The 20,953-nt window shown below is 33.2% G+C and overlaps 2 protein-coding genes and 1 long non-coding RNA gene across 3 annotated transcripts; 2 read left to right on the top strand and 1 right to left on the bottom strand.

The window, feature by feature from the left end:
• Positions 1-1,351: 1,351 nt before the first annotated feature.
• LOC108462347 (uncharacterized) lies at positions 1,352-3,073 on the bottom strand. Its single transcript, XM_017762308.1, has one exon. It carries the CDS (start codon positions 3,071-3,073, stop codon positions 1,352-1,354), a length of 1,722 nt encoding a protein of 573 aa, XP_017617797.1.
• A 14,400-nt stretch (positions 3,074-17,473) lies between these two features.
• On the top strand, positions 17,474-18,337 carry LOC108463068 (uncharacterized). The gene is made up of 2 exons (XR_001867993.2): positions 17,474-17,752; positions 18,019-18,337. It is a non-coding gene; the product is annotated as an uncharacterized LOC108463068 (long non-coding RNA).
• A 1,426-nt stretch (positions 18,338-19,763) lies between these two features.
• On the top strand, positions 19,764-20,627 carry LOC108462348 (uncharacterized). Its single transcript, XM_017762309.1, has one exon. It carries the CDS (start codon positions 19,764-19,766, stop codon positions 20,625-20,627), a length of 864 nt encoding a protein of 287 aa, XP_017617798.1.
• The last annotated feature ends 326 nt before the right edge of the window (positions 20,628-20,953 follow it).

The raw sequence follows: 20,953 nt of genomic DNA, 5'->3' as shown, positions 1-20,953 counted from the left end.
TTCATCAAGTATTTCAGCGCTGCATGATCGGAAAAAACAAAAATTTTAGTTCCTAATAAATAAGAACGAAATTTTTCTAATGCAAAAATGACAGCAAAAAGCTCTTTTTCCGTTGTCGAGTAGTCGCGTTGAGCCGAGTCGAGAGTCCTAGAGGCATAGGCTATCACGTGTGGTCCTTCTTTACTCCTTTGGCCGAGAACGGCTCCCACGCTAAGGTCAGATGCGTCACACATAATATCAAATGGTAAAGTCCAATTTGGTGGTTGTACAATTGGTGCGGATATAAGCCTTCCCTTAAGCTCATCGAATGAATCTTTGCAAGATTGATCAAAAGTAAAATTCACGTCCTTTTGTAGTAATCGGCAAAGAGATTGCGCCAACTTAGAGAAGTCCTTTATGAACCGTCGGTAGAAACCTGCATGGCCAAGAAAACTACAAATTTGCCTCAACGAAGTGGGGTATGGAAGTGAGCGAATTACATCAATCTTTCCCTTATCAATGGCAATTCCTTGGGCCGAAACCACATGACCGAGTACCAATCCTTTATTTACCATGAAATGGCATTTCTCGTAGTTTAAAACCAATTTAAATTCAATGCATCGATTAAGAACATAAGAAAGATTGGAAAGGCATTGAGAGAATGAATTACCATAAACAGTAAAATCATCCATAAATACCTCTATTCCTCGCTCGATGTGATCGGAGAAAATGCTTAACATGCATCGTTGGAATGTGGCCGGAGTGTTGCAAAGACCTAAAGGCATTCTTCTATAGGCGAAAGTTCCGAAAGGGCAAGTGAATGTTGTTTTTTCTTGGTCTTCAGGTGCCACCGGAACCTGAAAGAATCCAGAAAATCCATCAAGACAACAGTAATGTATTTTCCAGCAAGTCTTTCGATCATTTGATCGATAAATGGTATAGGAAAATGGTCCTTTCGAGTTTGTGAGTTGAGTTTCCTATAATCGATACACATTCTCTAACCATTTTGTACTCTCTTCGGAATCATTTCTCCTTCGTCATTTTCGACCACCGTAATTCCAGTCTTCTTTGGCACAACATGGACCGGACTTACCCACTTGCTATCAGAAATGGGGTAGATAATGTCAGCATCTAGCAACTTTTGGATCTCCTCCTTCACAACCTCCATCATTGGCGGGTTTAAACGTCGCTGGCCTTCTCTCGTTGGTTTTGCGTTCTCCTCTGTTTTAATTTTATGCATGCAAGTGGATGGACTTAAGCCTTGGATATCAGCTAATGTCCATCCAATTGCCTTTTTATAGGTGCGCAAAACAACAATCAATTCTTCCTCTTCCTGTCGTGATAATTCACTTGAAATGATAATTGGCAAGGTTCAGTTATAGCCCAAAAATTCGTATTTGAGATGCGATAGAAGTTGCTTCAATTCTAGTTGTGGCTCCTGCAAAATTAAGGGAAGGGGTTTAGGTGGAATTAATCGAGAATCAGAAATGGAGGAAAGAGTTGAAATGATTTCACTTTCATCATCGAGATCCTCCAATTTCCTATAAAAATTATAAAACAAATCAGTTTCGATAAAATCATCAGCTAACGGATCTATAATATCAACAAAATTTAAACTTGCGATGGAATCAGGATACTTCATAGCTTTGTACACATCGAATTTAACCACTTCCCCATCAAATTCCATGGTTAAGATGTCGTTACGGACATTGATTTTTTTATGCGCTGTTGACAAGAAAGGGCGTCCAAGCAAGATTTCTGATCCGTTGTTGCTGCGGTCATTTTCCATGTCAATAATGTAAAAATCAGCAGGGAAAATGAGATCGTTTACCTTTACCAACACATTTTCTAGTACCCCTTCGGGGTAGATAACTGACCGATCAGCTAATTGAACCATCACTCGCGTCTCTTTTAATAGTTCTGTTGAAATTTTGTTGTAGACGCTTAGCGGCATGACATTAATAGATGTGCCTAGATCACACATTGCCCTTTTTATTTTAACTTTTCCTATTTTGCACGGAATTGCAAACATCCCTTGGTCCTTGTATTTCGGTGGTAGGCGTCTTTGAAAAATGGCTGAAATATTCTCGTTGAGGTTAACTCTTTCATTTTCGGATAATCGCCTCCGATTTGTGCATAAGTCTTTCAAAAACTTCGCATATTTTGGCACCTTCTGAATGACATCAAGGAGTGGGATATTGATTTCCACTTTTTTGAATATATCCAAAATTTGCTTCTCATCTTCCTTTTTGTCACGCCTTGCAAGCTTTCTTGGAAAGGGAGGAGGAGTCTCGTAAGTAGACAAAGAAGGACTAGGAATGACTTTACTTGAGGTAGGCGAGGATTTTTCTTCTTGACTCTTCAAAGAAGTGTCTTCTTTGTCTTTCTCGATTTTCTCGGGCTCCTTTGTCGGCTCTGGTGAAATTACGGTACCACTTCGTAAAATGATTGCGCTTACATTTTCTCTCGGATTTATTTCAGTTTGAGAGGGCAATCGTCCTTGAGACTCTAGGCGACCAACGGTTTGAGCTAGTTGGCTTATTTGTTTGTCAATTTCTTGGAGATGAGATTGTGTTTGGGTTTGGAATTTCTCTTGTGAAATGGCCAACTTTTCAACAATGGTCTCAAGAGAGGTTTTTTGTGGTGATTGATTTGGAAAGGGAGGTGGTCTTGGTTGGTAATTTTGGTTTTTGTTTCCATAGCTCATATTTGGATGGTCTCTCCAACCGGGATTGAAAGTGTTACCGTAGGGATTGTATGGCCTTTGAGGAGGTCCTGGGAAATTATTTATGGCATTGACTTGGGCGCCCGTCTTATCTTGTAGCATTGGACATGAATCAGTTGGGTGGTTCGGCATCGTGCAGATTCCACAAACCTTCGCGGCTCCTATCTTACCTGTGACAAGAGAATTGACAATATTAGTCAATTTGTCTATTTTATTTTCCAAAGAAACGGTACTTACTTCGTGAACCCGTCGGCTAGGTTCACTTGAAGAGCCGAACTGTTGCGAGTTTACGGCCATAGTAGAGATTAGAGTTCTAGCATTTTCTGGCGTCATATTGACGAGTGCGCCACCACTTGCAGCATCCACCATCTTTTTGTCCATCGGAAGCATCCCTTCATAGAGATACTGAAGAAGGGTCTACTCGGATAGGCCATGCTGCGGGCAACTTGCACATAACTTTTTGAACCTCTCCCAATAGTCGTAGAGAGATTCATCGCTCCTTTGCTGAATTCTCAAAATGCTTCACCTAAGCTCGCTTGCCTTTGCCGCTGAAAAATACCTATCAAGGAAAACACGAGATAGTTCAACCCATGTGGTTATTGAGTTAGGTGGTAGGTAAAATAACCATTCCTTAGCCATTCCGGCTAAAGAAAAAGGAAATGCCCTTAGTTTGATTTGGTCTTCCGAGACTCCTTGCGGCTTCATGCTACTACACACCATGTGGAATTCGACGAGATGTTTATGTGGGCTTTCGCTAGGAAGGCCGTTGAATGTAGGGAGGAGATGAATTAACCCTGTTTTGAGTTGAAAAGGGGTAGTGCCTTGAGGAAAGGTAATGCAGAGCGGTTGTTGTACGGCGGGGCAGCGGCAAGTTCTCTAATGGTTTGGTTCGCCATTGGCTCCAGTTCAAACGTGGGATTTGTTATTAGAGTTGTGGTGTTTGGAGGTGGTCCTTCGTTGGGAGTTTGTTCCGGTTCACGTGGTGGTGCCGCAGAAGTAAATTCCAGATTGGATTGTCGTTCTCTTTGCTTTTGCTGCTTCTTTCATCGAAGCGTTTGACCGTGATTTTTACGAGCGCTTACTTCAATTTCTGGGTTATATTGAACTAGAGTCCCCCGGTTTCTCCTGGTCATAAAAATCAAACAAAATAATCAATAATTGCCGAAAATAAAACTCCCCGGAAACGACGCCAATTTTGACAAGCGTCGTTTTGCCTATCAAAATAAAATAAACCTCTTCAAAAATAAAATAAATAAAAAGGTAGAATAGTGGAAGAGGGTCGATCCACAGGGAGTTTAATGGAATTTTTGATTAAATTTCTTGTTCTCGACTTAGGAGCTGAAATGGAAAATAAATAAAAAAAAGGTGATTTGAGAAGTAACAAGAAAATAAAATAAACAAGTAAAAGTGCAAAGAAAGATGTATTAAAATAAAAGCAATAAAATAAAGAAGATGAAAGATTAAGTTGAATAAACACGAGTATAAGAGTCGCCTCGAGCTAGTTTCGTCAATTCCCACGATCATCGAAAATAGATTTTTTCTCCGGGATTCATGTCGACTACAGTCTACGAGGCCCAACCCATCGTAACTTGCTTTTCTCTCATGTAACCAATCTTCACAAGTCTATCTTCGAAAGTCGATTCTTAAGTAAATCTACCACGTCTATCGCCGTTAAAATACTTAGTTTTAAAACAGGAAAAGCCCAACTCGGAAGTTGTCTTATCAAGAATCATTTCCGATCTCGTCTTTCCTCAGCGGACCGCCGCTAAGAGTGTTCATAGGAAGTCGAAATGCCACAGCCGATCCTTTCTCCCAACCGTAAAATTAAACGATTCCGCACCAACGGATCCTTTTTATTTGAAAACGTTTAAAAATTTTAGTAAGGCCGATTGCCAAACTATCTAAGCAGAAAGACGAAAATGTATCCCGAAGGGATTTAAGCAATATTCAATTCTCACGCGAGGAATTGATTCGTACTAGCTATTGGATTGAGAAAAATTAGCCAAGCATGATATTTATTATCATGCTTAACATGTTTTGATAATGTAAAAACATAAAATAAAATAAAGTAAAGTAGAAATAAAACAAAGAAGAAAATTTTATTAAAATGAAAACAAAGTAGCAATAAGAACAAAAGACAAGAGATCCCCTTAGCCTTACCCAAAGGTGGGTATTTATAGGCTTCAAATGCCCAAATCAACAAGGAAAATTAATCAAAAAAAGATAAGATAATATCTTTAAAATTATGAAAATGAAATCCAAAATCCCTCAAATCACGTCAATAGATCAAGATAAGTTGTTTCCAGAATATTCCCCGTGTTGACTTCTGATTTGCCACGTCAGATCAGTGTCACGCCCAGCGTCGTGCCCACGACTCCAGCCGTGACAGAATAAGCATCGTGCCCACGACTCCAGCCATGACAGAATAAACGTCGTGCCCATGACTCCAGCCGTGACGGAATAAAAAGAAAAAAACTGCAGATTATGTCTTTTTGTTGCCATTTCTAGTATTGGGTTCACTACACAAGAAATAAATCAAATACAACCAATTAAGTAGTGAAAAATTCATAAGACAAAGGAATTAACAAGCAAAAAGTGTCAAATATAAGAGTACATCACGGGGAGAGGTGTATTATATACACAGACCACAAGGGTCTTAAGTATTTGTTGACTCAGAAGGAGCTGAACCTTAGGCAAAGGAGATGGATTGAGTTGCTTAAGGATTATGACTATTCAATCGAGTATCACTAAGCAAGGCTAATGTGGTAGCCGATGCTCTAAGTCGTAGAACTATATCTGGTCTGAGAGTAATGTTTGCTCGTCTGAGTCTGTATGATGATAGAAGTCTGTTGGCTGACTTGCAAGTGAGGCCAACCTGGGTGGATCAGATTAAGGAAAAGTAGTTGAACGATGAGTCTTTGGTCGCTCGTTTTCAACAAGTTAAGGAAGGGGAAACTTCTGAGTTTGGGTTAAATGGCGAAAGAGTTCTATGTTTCCGAGGAAGAATTTGTGTTCCGAAGGACTCTGATTTGAGGCAGACAATATTGAAGGAAGCTCATGAAGGACTTTGTGCCATGCACCCTGGAAGGAACAAGTTGTATCACGACTTACGAGAATTGTACTGGTGGCCTGGACTTAAACGAGAAGTAACGGAGTTTGTAGGGAAATGTCTGACATGCCAGCAAGTGAAAGCTGAGCATCAATTACCCTCTGAACTATGACAGTCAGTGAAGATACCACTTTGGAAGTGGGAGAGGGTAACCATAGACTTTGTGAGTGGGCTGCCCTTGACACCATCAAAGAAAGACTCGGTGTGGGTGATTGTGGATAGGTTGACCAAATCGGCCTATTTCATACCTGTTCGTACTGACTTTTCACTTCAAAAGCTAGCCAAGTTGTATGTGGCGGAGATTGTGCGACTTCATGGAGTTTCAATTTCAATTATTTCTGATCGGGATCCCAAATTTACATCTCGATTTTGGCAAAGGTTGCATGAGACGTTGGGGATGCGATTGAATTTTAGTACGGCTTTCCATCCCCAGACTGATGGTCAATCGGAAAGGGTTATTCAGATTCTGGAGGATATGTTGAGGGGATGCGTGATTGACTTTCGAGGTAGTTGGGAGGATTACTTGCCGTTGGCAGAATTTGCGTACAATAACAGTTACCAGGCGAGTATTCGGATGGTAGCGTATGAAGCATTGTATGGACGAAGGTGTCGTACACCTACGTGTTGGACAGAGTTGGGTGAACGACAAGTGCTTGGACCGGAGTTGGTGGCAGATACTGAAAGTAAGGTTAAGTTGATAAGAGATCGATTAAAGGAGGCATCTGATAGACAGAAGTCGTATGCGAACCTAAAGTGCAAAGAGATAGAGTTCGCGGTTGGGGATATAGTTTTCTTAAAGGTTTCACCTTGGAAGAAGATCTTGAGATTCGGAAAGAAAGGCAAATTGAGTCCACGGTTTATAGGGCCTTATCAGGTTCTTAAGCGGGTAGGGCCAGTAGCGTATCAGTTAGAGTTACCACCAGAGTTAGACAGAATCCATGACGTCTTTCATGTGTCTATGTTAAGACGATATCAATTGGATCCCTCACATGTTGTGCCAGTGGAGGAGATTGAAGTAAGGATTGATTTGACCTTTGAGGAGGAGCCTGTGCAAATATTGGCTCGAGATGTTAAGGTTCTCAGAAGGAAATCTGTCCCGTTAGTGAAAGTACTTTGGCGTAATCATGGAAGGGAAGAAGCTACTTGGGAATCAGGAGAGACTATGCGTCAACAATACCCTCAACTAGTTGGATCAGGTAAATTTCGAGGACGAAATTTCTTTAAGGAGGGTAGAGTTGTAACGCCCCAATTTTCGAGAATTCTGTGAATGTTGGCAAAATTTCATGCTTTGATTTTGTCATTTGTAAGTGAAATTATGAAATAGGACCTATGTGAAAATGTTTGAAAATGCTATAGGCTAAATTGAAGTGGCCAAATAAATAGGAGTGCAAAATAGGAGGATTTGCATGACAAACCTCCCATTTTACATGAAGTGGCTAGCCATCATGTTGTTGTAGACAAAATGTACACTTGATATCCATAATTTATGGTACAAATTGATACAAATTGATAATAGGTTAGGTAAATGTTCCATGATAATGGGTTAGGTAAATGTTTCATGATAATGGGTTAGGTAAATGTTTCATGATAAGAATTTCATGTCTTTTGTATTAAAGAATTAAATGGATGAAATATGAAGTTTTATCAAAAGAAAAAGGGGTGAAAAGAACAAAGTTTTGTCCATCTTTGTTCATCATAGCTGAAAGTTAGAGAAGAGAAAGGAGAGGAGAAAGCTCTTGAGTGTTCGGTCACTTGGGGAAGAAAATTGAAGGTAAGTTCATGGTAGTTGGCTTCTATCTTGATGTTCATGAGTTCTTCTTGATTCTACCTTAACTCTTGAAGCATATTTTGGTTTTTGGTTGTGTTGTGAGCATTTGGTCATGAATTAAAATGAAGGAAATGGTTGTTGTTTCATGTTCTTTTGATGAAAAATGGAAGATATGTGAAGTTGAGCCAAACAAATGAGCATGCATGTGCCTTAGATGCTAAAGGGAAAAATCGGCTAACATGTTGTGCTTTAAAATGATGAAATGGAGATTATGCTTAAGTAAAAATCATAGATATGTGATGATTGATTGGTGATATACATGTTTAAATAACATGCATGCAAGATAGGTGTATGAAAGAGTGATTTGGTAATAAATCTGCTTGGGACAGCAGCAGTAACGTGACTTTGGAAAATCACCATAAATTGTGGGAGATGAATTAGAAGCTGAATAAATTATGTAATTAAAGCTTATTGAGTCTAGTTTCTAATGAAATAAACAAGAACATATTTTGAATTCTGTACAATGCGAAATTTGATTCGTAATGAAGAGTGGTCAGATTAGTCAAACAGTGAAACATGGGAAACTTTAAGAAACATCTGGTATTGATTGGCCAAACCAAAAATTCTGAAAATTTTATGGATAGAAGATATATGAGTCTATTTTCAGGGAAAATTAACGGCACTTGATTTGGAGTTTCGTAGCTCCAGTTATAAATGATTTAGTGACTGTTGCTCAGGAAGACAGCTTGCAGTGAAATTATGATTATGTGGTAAACATTGACAAAAATTTGTTAATGAGTTGCTTATTGATTTCTTATAAGCTTACTATGATCTGTAGGTGTGGTTGGCCGAATATTGTAAGGGGTTAATACGTAGTTTGTATTTGAATAGTTAGATTAACGTGTTAGTAATCCAATTGTAGGCGGTTCGTGTGTGGATCTCGTCAAGATATCGTCGCAAATGTGTGTAACTAACACCCTCTTTCTTAGTCTGGATTGGCAAAAGTCGAAAAGCCGAAATGCTGAAAACCGGTATTTTGTAGATTTGCGAGTGTGCGAATGCTCGTAAGGTAAATCGATTAATGTTTTTGGTAAGCTGCAAAATTTGGACTGCAAAGTGCATGATTTCTGTGCCTCGATATTTTTGGGCTTAATGGGCCAAAATTGGAATGATGGGCCAACGGGCCCAATTCGGTAAGAACCCTCGGTACGTGATTCTGTTAGTACGTGAAAAGTATGAATATGCATGAAAAACCCTAAAATAGATAAATTACTGAAATACCTTTAAAAGTGGAAAATTTACAGTTTTACCCCTAGTAGATAAATTACCGAAATACCCCTAGGGTTAAATTGACCTAAATGCATGTTTGACTGTTGTTATTTACTGCATGCCATGTTGTTATTATCTGATGCATGGGATTGGGATATTGACGGAGGAAGTATTGAAAGTGGCTTGTCCACGTACTGGAGGCTTTGCCTCAATTTATCGCTAATCGAGCAAACAAGGTCACAAATCGTGGAGTGTTGGACTGGGTGGGTTGAGCTATTCCCCACATGGAGTGTAGGGCTGGTACGGGTGGAGTGTAGTGGTTGGTGGGTTGAGTAGTCTCCCCAAATGGGCTTGCATATGTTATTGATGTTGCATGTATTTTGAAATGGGCCTATGGGCCATACTGTTATCTGAATAAGGGGCTAAGACCCAGTTTATTGTAATCTGAAAAGGGCTCGCCTAGTATCATCATTACCTGAATGGGCTTAGGCCCAATGGGTTTGAGTGACTTGGGCTTTGAATGGGTTTTCCTTACACACTGAGTTTCCCAAAACTCACCCCTTTTATTTTTATCCACGCAGGAAATCCCCAACCATAGTGTGCTTGGAGCTGTGAGGGAATTCGGAGTGGCCACCCGTTCTGAAAGTTTGGTTTTCTTCTGGTGAACTAGACATCCTATTATTTACGTTGAGGCTTGGGTTTTTAAATGTAATAAGGCCGCTTAATTATTTTTTATGGTTTTAATATGTGTTACTAAGATAGGTATTACTTATTTTAACTGTTGAAATTGGATAGCTTTAGGGTGCATTTTCAAAAACAACAATTGATTTCAAAATAATACAACAACAAGCAAAGCTTCCGCAATGAAAGTATTTTCCAAAATTAATCACTTTTCCTAAAAATGACTTAATCAAAATCGGTTTCCTAGAAATATCCATGACGTTAAGGTGTGGCAATGGCGGTATGCATGTCTAGGATTGGATCTGAAGGAAGCTTGGTACTTAAGCAGTCCGATGGACTCACCACCTCTTTTTCGGTTTCCTACCTGGTGCACAGCTTCCATTCACTTTAACCTATAATGAAATTATCTTTTAAAACACTAAGTAAGTTTTTTTCTGGATCAACAGTATAAAATGTTTTGAACGCTTCGATGTGGCATGTCGGATCCGGTCATAACGTCTGGGCCGAGTTTGGGGTGTTACATAAAAGAGATAGAGACGACGAAAGATTTGTTAAGGATGATAGCTCAAAACAATTTAAATAACTCTCAGTTGCATTACATTTCATCATCTAACTAATGTATTCATAAAAGTAACTAAAAATATTTGTAATCGAGTAATGATTGAAAGATAAGATACTATATAAAATACATTTTCATATTAAATTAAGTAAAATATATTAATATATTGAAATAATTAAAATTAATCCTTATTTATGAAAATGAGAATGTATTGTCATAAATCCTTTTAAAATTTGTGATCTTTTAGGGTGAGTTTGGATAGGAGATGAGGGATGTGTTTATTTGCAGTTAGTGTAAAAATAGCGGTGACAATGAAATTAGATATTGTAACGGTTCTGTAGCGTAAGACAAAAAATAAATTAAACGCACCATATAGTACCACCTATCCAAACCTACACTTAATTAATATATTTTTCATGTTAAAATTAAACATTTGATCTAATAAATTATAGTTAATAAGCTTGCTTATATGAAGTAGTTATAAATTTACTTAAAATTTTAATCAATATGTTGTTCTAGATAACTAATTTAATAAAAAAATGTACCTTCTAACCATAGATATTACTGTTATAAGGAAAAGTTGTTATAGAAGATTAGAATAAAACACAAAAAATTGGTTCTACTCAAAACTCATTGTTGTTGTTATAACAAAATGTTGTTATAGTGGGTGTTATTGTAGAGAGGCTGGGTGTAGTTAATGCATTGTGTGTATATAGACAGTTAATTATATGATGTAAGCTATTAATTTTTTCTTAAACAAAGGGAGAAAATTAGAAATAATACATAAACTTTAATACAACGTGTAATTCGATATATGAACTTTGGTTTAGTGCAATCATACATATGAAACTTTAATTGTGGTTCAAATACATTTAATTTTGATTCAATAACACATATTTAAATAAATAAATACGTCAATTTATTTTTATTTTGGATAAACATAATTATTTGTGTATGCGATATATAAACATAAAAAATTTATATCAATAATCGTGTTAATAATTTGTGAGAACTTAGTCAAATCAAAATTTCATGTTTTAAATTACACAAAATCAAAATTCATATATAAATTTATTTAATAAAAAGATTAGATTCGATGAATATTTGTTTTGTTCTGGTAGCTTTTTATTCTTAAAGGACCTATAGAGTTATTTAGCCTTCAATATTTTAATGAGTAATTTCATAAAGGACCAAGCTAAGTATTTATTCTTCCAACATACCCATCTCAGCTTTACCCAATGTATCAACCTTTCTTTTAATTTGAAAATATATCTTTAAAATGCCAATTGCTGTGAAATTGTTTAACGTAAACTACTGTATTTATTTAACTTGAAAATAATTAAAATTATTTATTTATTAAATGTATAATTGCATCAAAGTAAAATCTACTTTATCATGTTACACATCAAAAGTTGATGTATAATTTGATATTTTATCTAATTTTTTTATAATTTGATATTTTTATCTAATTTTTTAGGATATTACAATGAATTTATACTTATGATGGTCTGTTATAATTCTTTTCTTTCGGTGTGATAAAATAGTTACTTATTATGATGAATTTTAACAATTAATTTATTAATTTGATTAATTAAAGATGAAATTACTGTTGTGGTGAACTATATATGTATGTATTTTCTACTGTTTCATTAAAAAAGAATGCAGATTCAACATGTCAGCCATTGAAGGATAAGAATGATAAACACAAGGTTTCAAGAAATTAGAAACAACTGAAAGAAAACAACTGAATCATTGATTAAATTTCTTATTGATGAATGAATGAATCCACTCTCATTCTTTGGAAAGAGTTATATAAGCCTTGTATAACAAATCTGAAACTGATTACTGACTTTTGTAACTAACTAACAACTGCTAACTACATGTCTAACAGCCATCGACACCTCTCGTCATTGTCATTCATTGAGGAGGGGAATAAAATGATTCTGTGCGAAGGTTGTCGGAGTTACTTATCCGGCCCAACCTTTGGTTGCGAACGTTGTGGCTGTTTTATTCATAAATCTTGTCTTGATGAGCACAAAGCAGAGGTTCAAAGTTTCTTTCATCCATGCCCTCTCACCATCTCCCCTCATACGTATGCTTTTAATAGTTATTGTTTTGTTTGTTTTAAATCTCTCACTTCAAACTTTGTCTATAAATGCAAGTTAAGTTGTAGGTTTCAAACGCACGTGAAGTGCGCCCTAAAGCCAATGGCAGAATATTCAGCTGAGGAGTACACCATTCAACACTTCACTCATCTTCATCCCTTAAAACTTGTTGCTTCCAACCAGAAAGATGAACTGAGTTGCTCCATTTGTAAAGAGCTCTGTTGTTTTTCTTCTTCTCTAGAATTAATATTTTTACAATTCAACCATTAAACTGATCAATATATTTTATTTTCCATACAAGTTAAATTTTAAATCAATTCGATATGTCCCATCATATCAATCTAAATATTATATATATATATTTATTTAACGGTTAAAATTTATTTTTATATAAAATAAATTGTTAGAAAATTTTAATTTATACCATATTTGGCATGCATGATTTACATGGATGGATAATAAAATATTACAGTTATATTGTAAAAATATTAATTGTACAAAAAGTTCTAGAACAGAAAACAACTTAAGTTTTATACCTGTATAAATAGATCAATCTTCACCCTCCCAAAAATATCCATGTACAATATAAATGATAGTTTCTAACAATTTTATACCTACCCTCGTAAAGATTAGTACTTATAATGAATCAAAGAAAAATATGTTAGTATGTATAAATAATTAAATATGAAATTATTTTATTGTTTAAATTATACGTGAATCAGGTGTTGTCATTCCTTTACAAGGATAATTCATTTGAAAAAAGAATTCTAAAAGATGATGTGAATTAAAAAGTTGAATTTTATCCAGAAATTCAAAAATGGATGGTGTGAGAAACAAGGTAAAGAAGACAAAAGGTATATTAGGCAACCTAGTGAGAGGTAGCTCAGAATTTTTAATCGAATTAGTGGAAAATAACTCTCAATTGTGAGATTTGTTCAATAGTGCCAAGAATTAAGGTTTGATGATCAACTGGATTGGTAATGATGATAATTGTCAAGAATTCCACTCCTTCAACATCTACGATGGGGGGTACCTTCGCAGACCTTTGTAGCTCACTAGATCATCACTAGAGGAATTGGGGGAGTAGTCCCGGAGGTGGTTCCACTAACAGCAGTGACGATGAATCGGATGGAGACAATGTCAACGATGAGGAGGATGATGATGACAATGATGATCCTAACGAAAATAATATTAGTAGCTGGATTGGTAATAATAATTAAAAATATTTGTAACCAAATAAATATAAAAATAATAAAACACATTTTATTATAGTTTTAAGCATATTAAATTAAGTGAAATATATGAAAATAAATAAAATTAATGGTTATTCCTGAAAAATGAGGGTAAGGAAATTTTATTCCAATTTTTTTTAGAATAAAATGTGTTTTATCAATACACCTAATCTCTAAAAATGTTTTATGAGAATAACTTAGAATGAAGAATTTTGTTGTTTCTAGAACCAAGCTAAGTATTGATTCTTCCAATATAGCAATAAGCCACTCCTATCTTTGCTTGACCCCAATGTATCACCAAGCTAAGTAAGGCATCACCTTACTTATTCCTTCATAAAATTTAATTAAAGCATATAAAAATAGTTTTCTCATTTAAAATTTCAAAAGATAATTATAATATTACTTAAAATTTTAAATAATATGTTCTTATAGAAATTGAATTAATAAAAGATGCACAGTCTAATTATGAATGTTGCTGTTACAAGTGAAAAATTGTTATATAGAGTTAAAATAAAACACAAAAATTGATTCTACTAGAAACTTGTTGTTATAGTAGGTGGTGTTATAGAGAGGCTAACTGTATTTAATGCATTGTATGTATATTGATGATTAATTTTATGACGTAAGCTATTAAATTTTTTATTTAAAAAAGGAAAATTTTAAAATTATACATAAATTTTAATTCAACGTATAATTTGATATATGAATTTTGGTTTGGTGCAATCATACATTTGAAATTTTGATTGTAGTTCAAATGTATTTAATTTTGATTCAATCACACACATTTAAAGAAATAAATATATCAATTTATTTTATACGGATAAATATAATTAGGATAAATATAATTATTTGTATATGCAATATATAAACATAAAAAGATGTTATATTAATAATTGTGTTAATAATTTGTAAGAACTTGGTCAAATAAAATTTTCATGTTTGAAATTATACAAAATCAAAGTTCATGTATAAAATTACATATAAAACTAAAATTCATATATAGATTTGAGATTTATCCCAAAATAAATTAATTATATAAATTTGTTTAGTAAAAGATTAGATTCGATGACTTTTTGGGGTTTCAATTAAGGTATTTTCTATATTTGTTTTAAAGTATTTAGAGATTAGTTATTTTGAAGTTATTTTCTATATTTGTATAGCAATATTTTAATAAATAATTATTTAATAATATTTTTAGAAAAATAATCTCCGATTATAACTTTCATCATAATTACTTATTATGATGAAACTTAGCAATTAATTTACTAATTCATCATAATTAATTCATCATAATGTTGTTATAGCGAGTGGTTGTTATAGACAAGTTGACTATATTTAATGCATTGTGAGTATATAAATTGTTAATTTTATGATGTAATCTATTAAACTTTTTTTATTTAGAAAAAGAAAGAAATTTTAAAATTATACATAAATTTTAACTTAATGTGTAATTCGATATATGAAACTTTTATCAATTTTAAATACCTCTTTAGTATTTATTTATGATATTTTAATTTAAGCAATCATAAACAAATGTAATTTAATACCTCTTTCAAGAGGAAGTATTTATTTATGATATTTTAATTTAAGCAATCATAAACAAATTTAATTCAAGCCATCCTGTTAAATGACCAAGCTAAGTATTTATTTTTCCAACATAGTCATCTCAGCTTGACCCCATCTATCAACTTTTCTTTTCATTTGAAAATATATCTTTAAAATGCCAATTCCCAAAAGATAAAAAGTAAAACTGTTATATTTATTTAACTTCAATATAATTAAAATTATTTATTTATTAAATAAATAATTACATCAAAGTAAATATATTTGAGATTTTTTATCTAATTTTTTTTAGGATATTATACAATGAATTTATACTTGAAATACATGGGAAGAAAAGAAATTTTTTGTTTTAATTTTGCTGGTTTAAACACTTATTTTAGGATGGTGAATTATTGATATGAGTTTTGAAGTGTCGCACAATGCTTGAGGACGGATAGGATGGACGAATGAGAACTTAATCCATAAATTGCATTGCATCATATAAAAATTGATTATATATTGATTTATTATATGTTCCATGAAGAAGGCTTAGTTCACTACTATGTTATTTGTCGAAATCATTTTTTTAAAAAGGGTTGACTTTTATCTAAAAAAAAATAAAGATAGAGTCGCCACCAATCCTTTTTATTTAGGTGTGATCAGACCACTTAGTAATTCAACCATTTTAATAAAAGTTTAAATTTACTAAAACGATGATTTTTGGTCTACGAAATTAGAGAAAAACGGGTTCGGGAGTCGGTTACATACGAGGAAGGATTAGCACCCTCGTAATGCCCAAAATTGGTACCTAATTGATTAATTAATATCTTAATGTCAAATGTTGAGAATTTTGAAAAGATTTTAAAATACGATCCCCTGTTAATTTTTAAAGAAACGCTTGAATTAAATTGAAATGAGCATCAAAGGCCCACTCGTCCCGCGATAACAATATGCCACATCCCGTAAGTTAGGATGCCAAATTTGAGCCATCGAGAATAAGTTTGCCTTTAATTTTCATTAAGATTTCATGTATTTTGAAATTCAAAAACGGTATTTGGCTATTTGGGTTTAACACGAAAATCGAAACCCTGTAAGTTAGGGTACAATTTCTCGAACTTCCAAAACGCAAAATATCGCCTTATTTTGAAAAATTTTCTTTTTTTTTTTTGAATAATAGCGAGTACAACATTTTACGATGTGCATTCATTTTGTTTGGAGTAAAATAAAACGATCTATATTGGATAAATACGTTGGAGCCAAATTCACGATGCGATGACATGAAATAAAAATATAGTAATGAGCATGGAACAATAATATATGAATACAACACTATACATGTGAATGACAATGACGTGAAAATACGAATAACCGAAATATGATACACAATGACAATAATCACACCACATACATTATTTAAGTATTAACATTAACAATAAAAAATGAAATAAATAATATAAAATAATTTAAAATAAATAATGAGACAATTCTAAACAAATAATACATAAAAACAAGTTTAAAATAGATATTACAAAAGCAATTTTAAGTAAATAATAATTTTAAAAATTAATATACAAAACAATTTAAAATAAAATAATATATAAAAAATCTAAAATAACTAATTTATAAAAAATTAAAATGACATATAAAGTTTAAACTAAATAATAAGTAAAAAAGAAATTTAAAATACATAATATATAAAAATGTAAAACAGTTTTAAAAATAACAATGTAAAAGAAATTTAAAGTAAATAACATATAAAATAATTTAAACCAAGTAATATATATAAAACTTTAAAATAGATAATATACACAAATATTTAAAATAAATAATATATGGGAAAAAATTTAAAATAAATAATATGTAAAAATAATTTAAAATAAATAATACATAAAAATTTTAAAGTAAATGATGTATAAAAAGAGTTTAAAATGAACATTATATAAAAAATTAAAATAGATAATAAATAAAAATTTAAAATAAACAATATATATAAAATTCAATATAGATAATATGTAAAAGAGTTTAAAACCAACAAATAAAAAATTTAAAAACAGAATATATATATATATAATAAAACAGTTTAATATGAATAATATCTAAAAAAATTTAAAATGAGTAAAATAATTTGAAAGAAATAATATATAAAATATTAAATAAATAACAAATTAAAAGGTTAAAATCCAATAGATTAGGACTAAATCAACAGAAATGATATTAAAAGTAAAAAAATAATAAAACAAACAATTTAAATAATAAAATAAAACAAAGGATTAAAATAAAATGAACAATAACATACGAGGACTAAAAAGAAATTAATCCCATATCTAGGACACGTGTCCTTTCTCAAAGCATCAGTGGGTTGGGACCCGATTAAAAACTAAACAAAATTAAAGGGTAAAATCTGTAAAAATGAAAATAATGAAAAATAGCCTGATTGAATGGCGCTACAAACGCCGGGGACCATTTTCGAAATAACCCATAAAATAAAATGCGCGGATCTGATTCGGGCTGGCCTTCCCCAAAACGACTTCGTTTTGAGCCTGGGAAGGCCACCCAAAACGCTGCAGTTTCATACCCATTATTTAATCCCCATTTTTTATTTTTCTTCATTTCAGACCTCCCCATAGAGAAAAAAAAAAAAAAAAAAGAGGTCTCCTCCACTCTCTCAACTCTCCCCATACTCCAGTGATAGGGCTTCCCCGGTGTCCGTCGCACCGGCGTCGTTGGCCAGTGGCAGGCGTTGCGCAAAAGGGACTTTTCCGGCGCCGAGGAGACCGACGGAGGTGAGTACCCTTTTCTTTTTATATTTTTTTGGCATAAAAAAAAGAAAAAAATAAAAGAAAACAAAATCAACAGAAACTTAAGAGCAAAAAAATCACCTTTGAAAGTTTTTTTAGTTTTTTTGATTGATTTTTTTTATTCGAACAAGAAGAAGAAATACATTGAAATATCATGGCTTTTATAGCCGAAACTACCATCTTTTGATTTCTATTTTTTTGTCTCTTTGTTATTTGTTTTCTCTGCTATTGCGTGTTTCCCTTGGTTGAAGGTGTCAGACGTGCGACGCGTGGAGAAGGTGGTGTGCGAGGAAGCGGCGGCCAGGGGGTTGGCCTAGCTTGCGGCGGCAGCAAAGTTAGGGTGCTTAAGGAAGCTTGCTGAATTTTTTTTTTTTTAGGATAGTTGGCTAGGGTTTTGAATTGGGCTTATTTGTAATGGGTTTTAGTGTTTTTTTAGGCTACTAATTGGGTTTTAATTGGGTATTGGGTTTATTATTTATTTTGTAATTTGGACATTGGGTTTCATTTATTTTAGGCCCGGGCCAAAATTGGCCTATTATACTATTTATTATATGCTTTATTATTTTTCAATTATATGTAACGATTTAGAATTTATTAGACTGAGCCGTTGTAAGCTCACTCTCCCTTTCATTATCTCTCAGGCAACATAGAAAATTAAGACTCGGAATAGCATCGGAGAACCCTCGGATTAGCAACTTGTTTTTTTCTCATTATTTTTATTTTTAAGTTTTATTTAAAGTTTCCTTAATTAGTTTATTTACGGGATTGTAATAATTATTTATGCTTTTATATCGTAGATTTAGGATTGTTTAACTTATTTATTTTAAGCATGACATTTAATTATTACTCGATATTTGCATGCTATTCGGTTTAGAAAACTATTATTTTAAATATTTTTCGCTACTTTATAAAATACTTAAAGTTTTGATAAGTCTTTTCTCGCAAACCTTAACCGTTTTTCAAAACTTCACATTAATAAAATTGTTAAGTACAACCAATTTAAATTATTGAATTTTTTCCCTAAAAACAAAAGAACGATTTTCAAACAAATCGATTCAAGTAAAAAAAATAACTTTACGAGACCAATTCAATGATCAAATGTAATCTCTTTGGACGAAGCTAAGTATTTGTTCTTCCAAATAACTTTTGTTTTATTTATTTAACGTTAAAATAATTAAATTTATTTATTTATTAAATGTATTATGACATTAAATTAAAATTTATTTTATCATGTTACACATCAAATTAAAATACTCAAGGGGAAAGGAAATTTTATGTTTGAAAAAGTTTTAAAAAATATGAGTAGCAATATTCTTGAAAATAATTATTTAAAAATATATTTTCTAATACCGAATCACAAAGGCAAGTTGCTATAAAAGTTAAAGTAGATTGTAAATGAAATAATTGTTTATATTATCTATTATAATTCCTTTCTTCCTGATTTGATAAAGATAGTTGTTTATCATGATCAATTTTAATAATTAATTTACTAATTTGATTAATTAAAGATGGAATTACTTTAATGTGTTGTTTGTTTGTAATGTTAGGTTATGCATAAAATTAAAGGTGAATTAGGTATTAAGAAAAGTAAGAGAAAAAAATTCTATTGTTATATATTGCAATAACATGTTTGCAATGATGTACGTAATTTCTATTGTTTCATTAAAAAAGAATGGAGTTTCATCATGTCATCCATCACCACCCCTTGTCATTAATTAGGAAGATGATAACAGATCACCGGTGCAAAGGATGTCAGAGGCCCTTATTTGTCGGGACCTTTGGTTGCGAACGTTGTGCGTATTTTTTTCATGATTATTGTCTTTTTGAGCACGAAGCAGAGGTTCAAAGTTTCTTTCATCCATGCCCTCTTACCATCTCCACTGAATCTTTTAGTAGTTTTTGTTTTGTTTGTTTCGAAACTATCACTTCAAACTTTGTCTATAAATGCAAGTTAAGTTGTAGGTTTCAAACGCACGTGGAATGCGCCCAACAGCTAATGGTAGAATATTCAGATGAGGAGTACACCATTCAACATTTCACTCATCTTCATCCCTTAAAACTTGTTGATTCCAACCAGAAAGATGAAGTGATCTGCTCCATTTGTGTAGAGCTCTGCTCTTCTTCTTCTTCTTCTACCTATGGTTGCATGAAATGCAAGTTTTTCCTTCATAAATCTTGCATGAAGAGCATTTCGCGACAGTTGATCAATCATCACATCCATCCATGCACTCTCATATTCATCACAGATCCTGACGGTAGTGACGAATGTGATTGTTGTGGTGAACGTATTGTCCCCGGCATGAAGTTCAGCTGTGGAGCATGTGAATTCGATGTCCATGTCAAATGTGCCCTATTTCCCACCATAGACTCTGAAGATTCCAAAGAAATCCAGCATTTCTGTCACCCGCATACACTAGCACTTGTCCAAAACGATGAAGAATATGGCAGCGAACCTCGTTGTGTAGCATGTGCACAGATTTGCTTAGCTCCCGCACCAACTTTCAGGTGTAGCAGATCATGCGACCGCTTCTTTTTACATAAATCATGCTATGTTAAAATACCTTACAAATTTGTAAATTTTAAGCATCCTTTTCATCCCAAACACCTTTTCACCATCACATCCCTTCCATACAATGATCATATCCGCACTTGTGATGCATGTTTCCGAGGCATTGATTCAACTCTCTTAGCATATAGCTGTCTGAAATCTGAGTGTAAGTTTAACCTTCACTTGGATTGTTATAAGCTGGTGCCCTCTATTACGTTTAGTGGCCATCAACACCTTCTCACTCTCTTTGAGAAAACAACCGATCTTACTTGCCATCTTTGTGGTGTAAACTGCCGTAACTTCGTTTTTTGATGTGTGCCATGTGACATTACCATCCATCTCCAGTGTCATTCTTCAGCACCTAAATCAATAAAACACAAATCTCATCTCCATCCTTTAACCCTTACGAAGTCACCTTTTGAATATGAGTTGAACTCAGATGAAGAAAATGACGAATTTTATTGTGATGTATGTGAGCAAAAAAGAAACCAAAGAGAGTTGATTTACTATTGTGCAGAGTGCAAATTCATTGCTGAAGTCAAGTGCGTGGTTCCAGAGGTTGGTATATTTTTATTATTCAATTTAAACATTTAATTGAGTTACTTTTAAGGGGAGAGATCTACATACATCAATATAAA

This window comes from Gossypium arboreum, chromosome 13, assembly GCF_025698485.1.
Source record: "Gossypium arboreum isolate Shixiya-1 chromosome 13, ASM2569848v2, whole genome shotgun sequence".
Taxonomy (NCBI): Eukaryota; Viridiplantae; Streptophyta; class Magnoliopsida; order Malvales; family Malvaceae; genus Gossypium; species Gossypium arboreum.
This window is presented reverse-complemented; position numbering and strand designations above follow the sequence as displayed.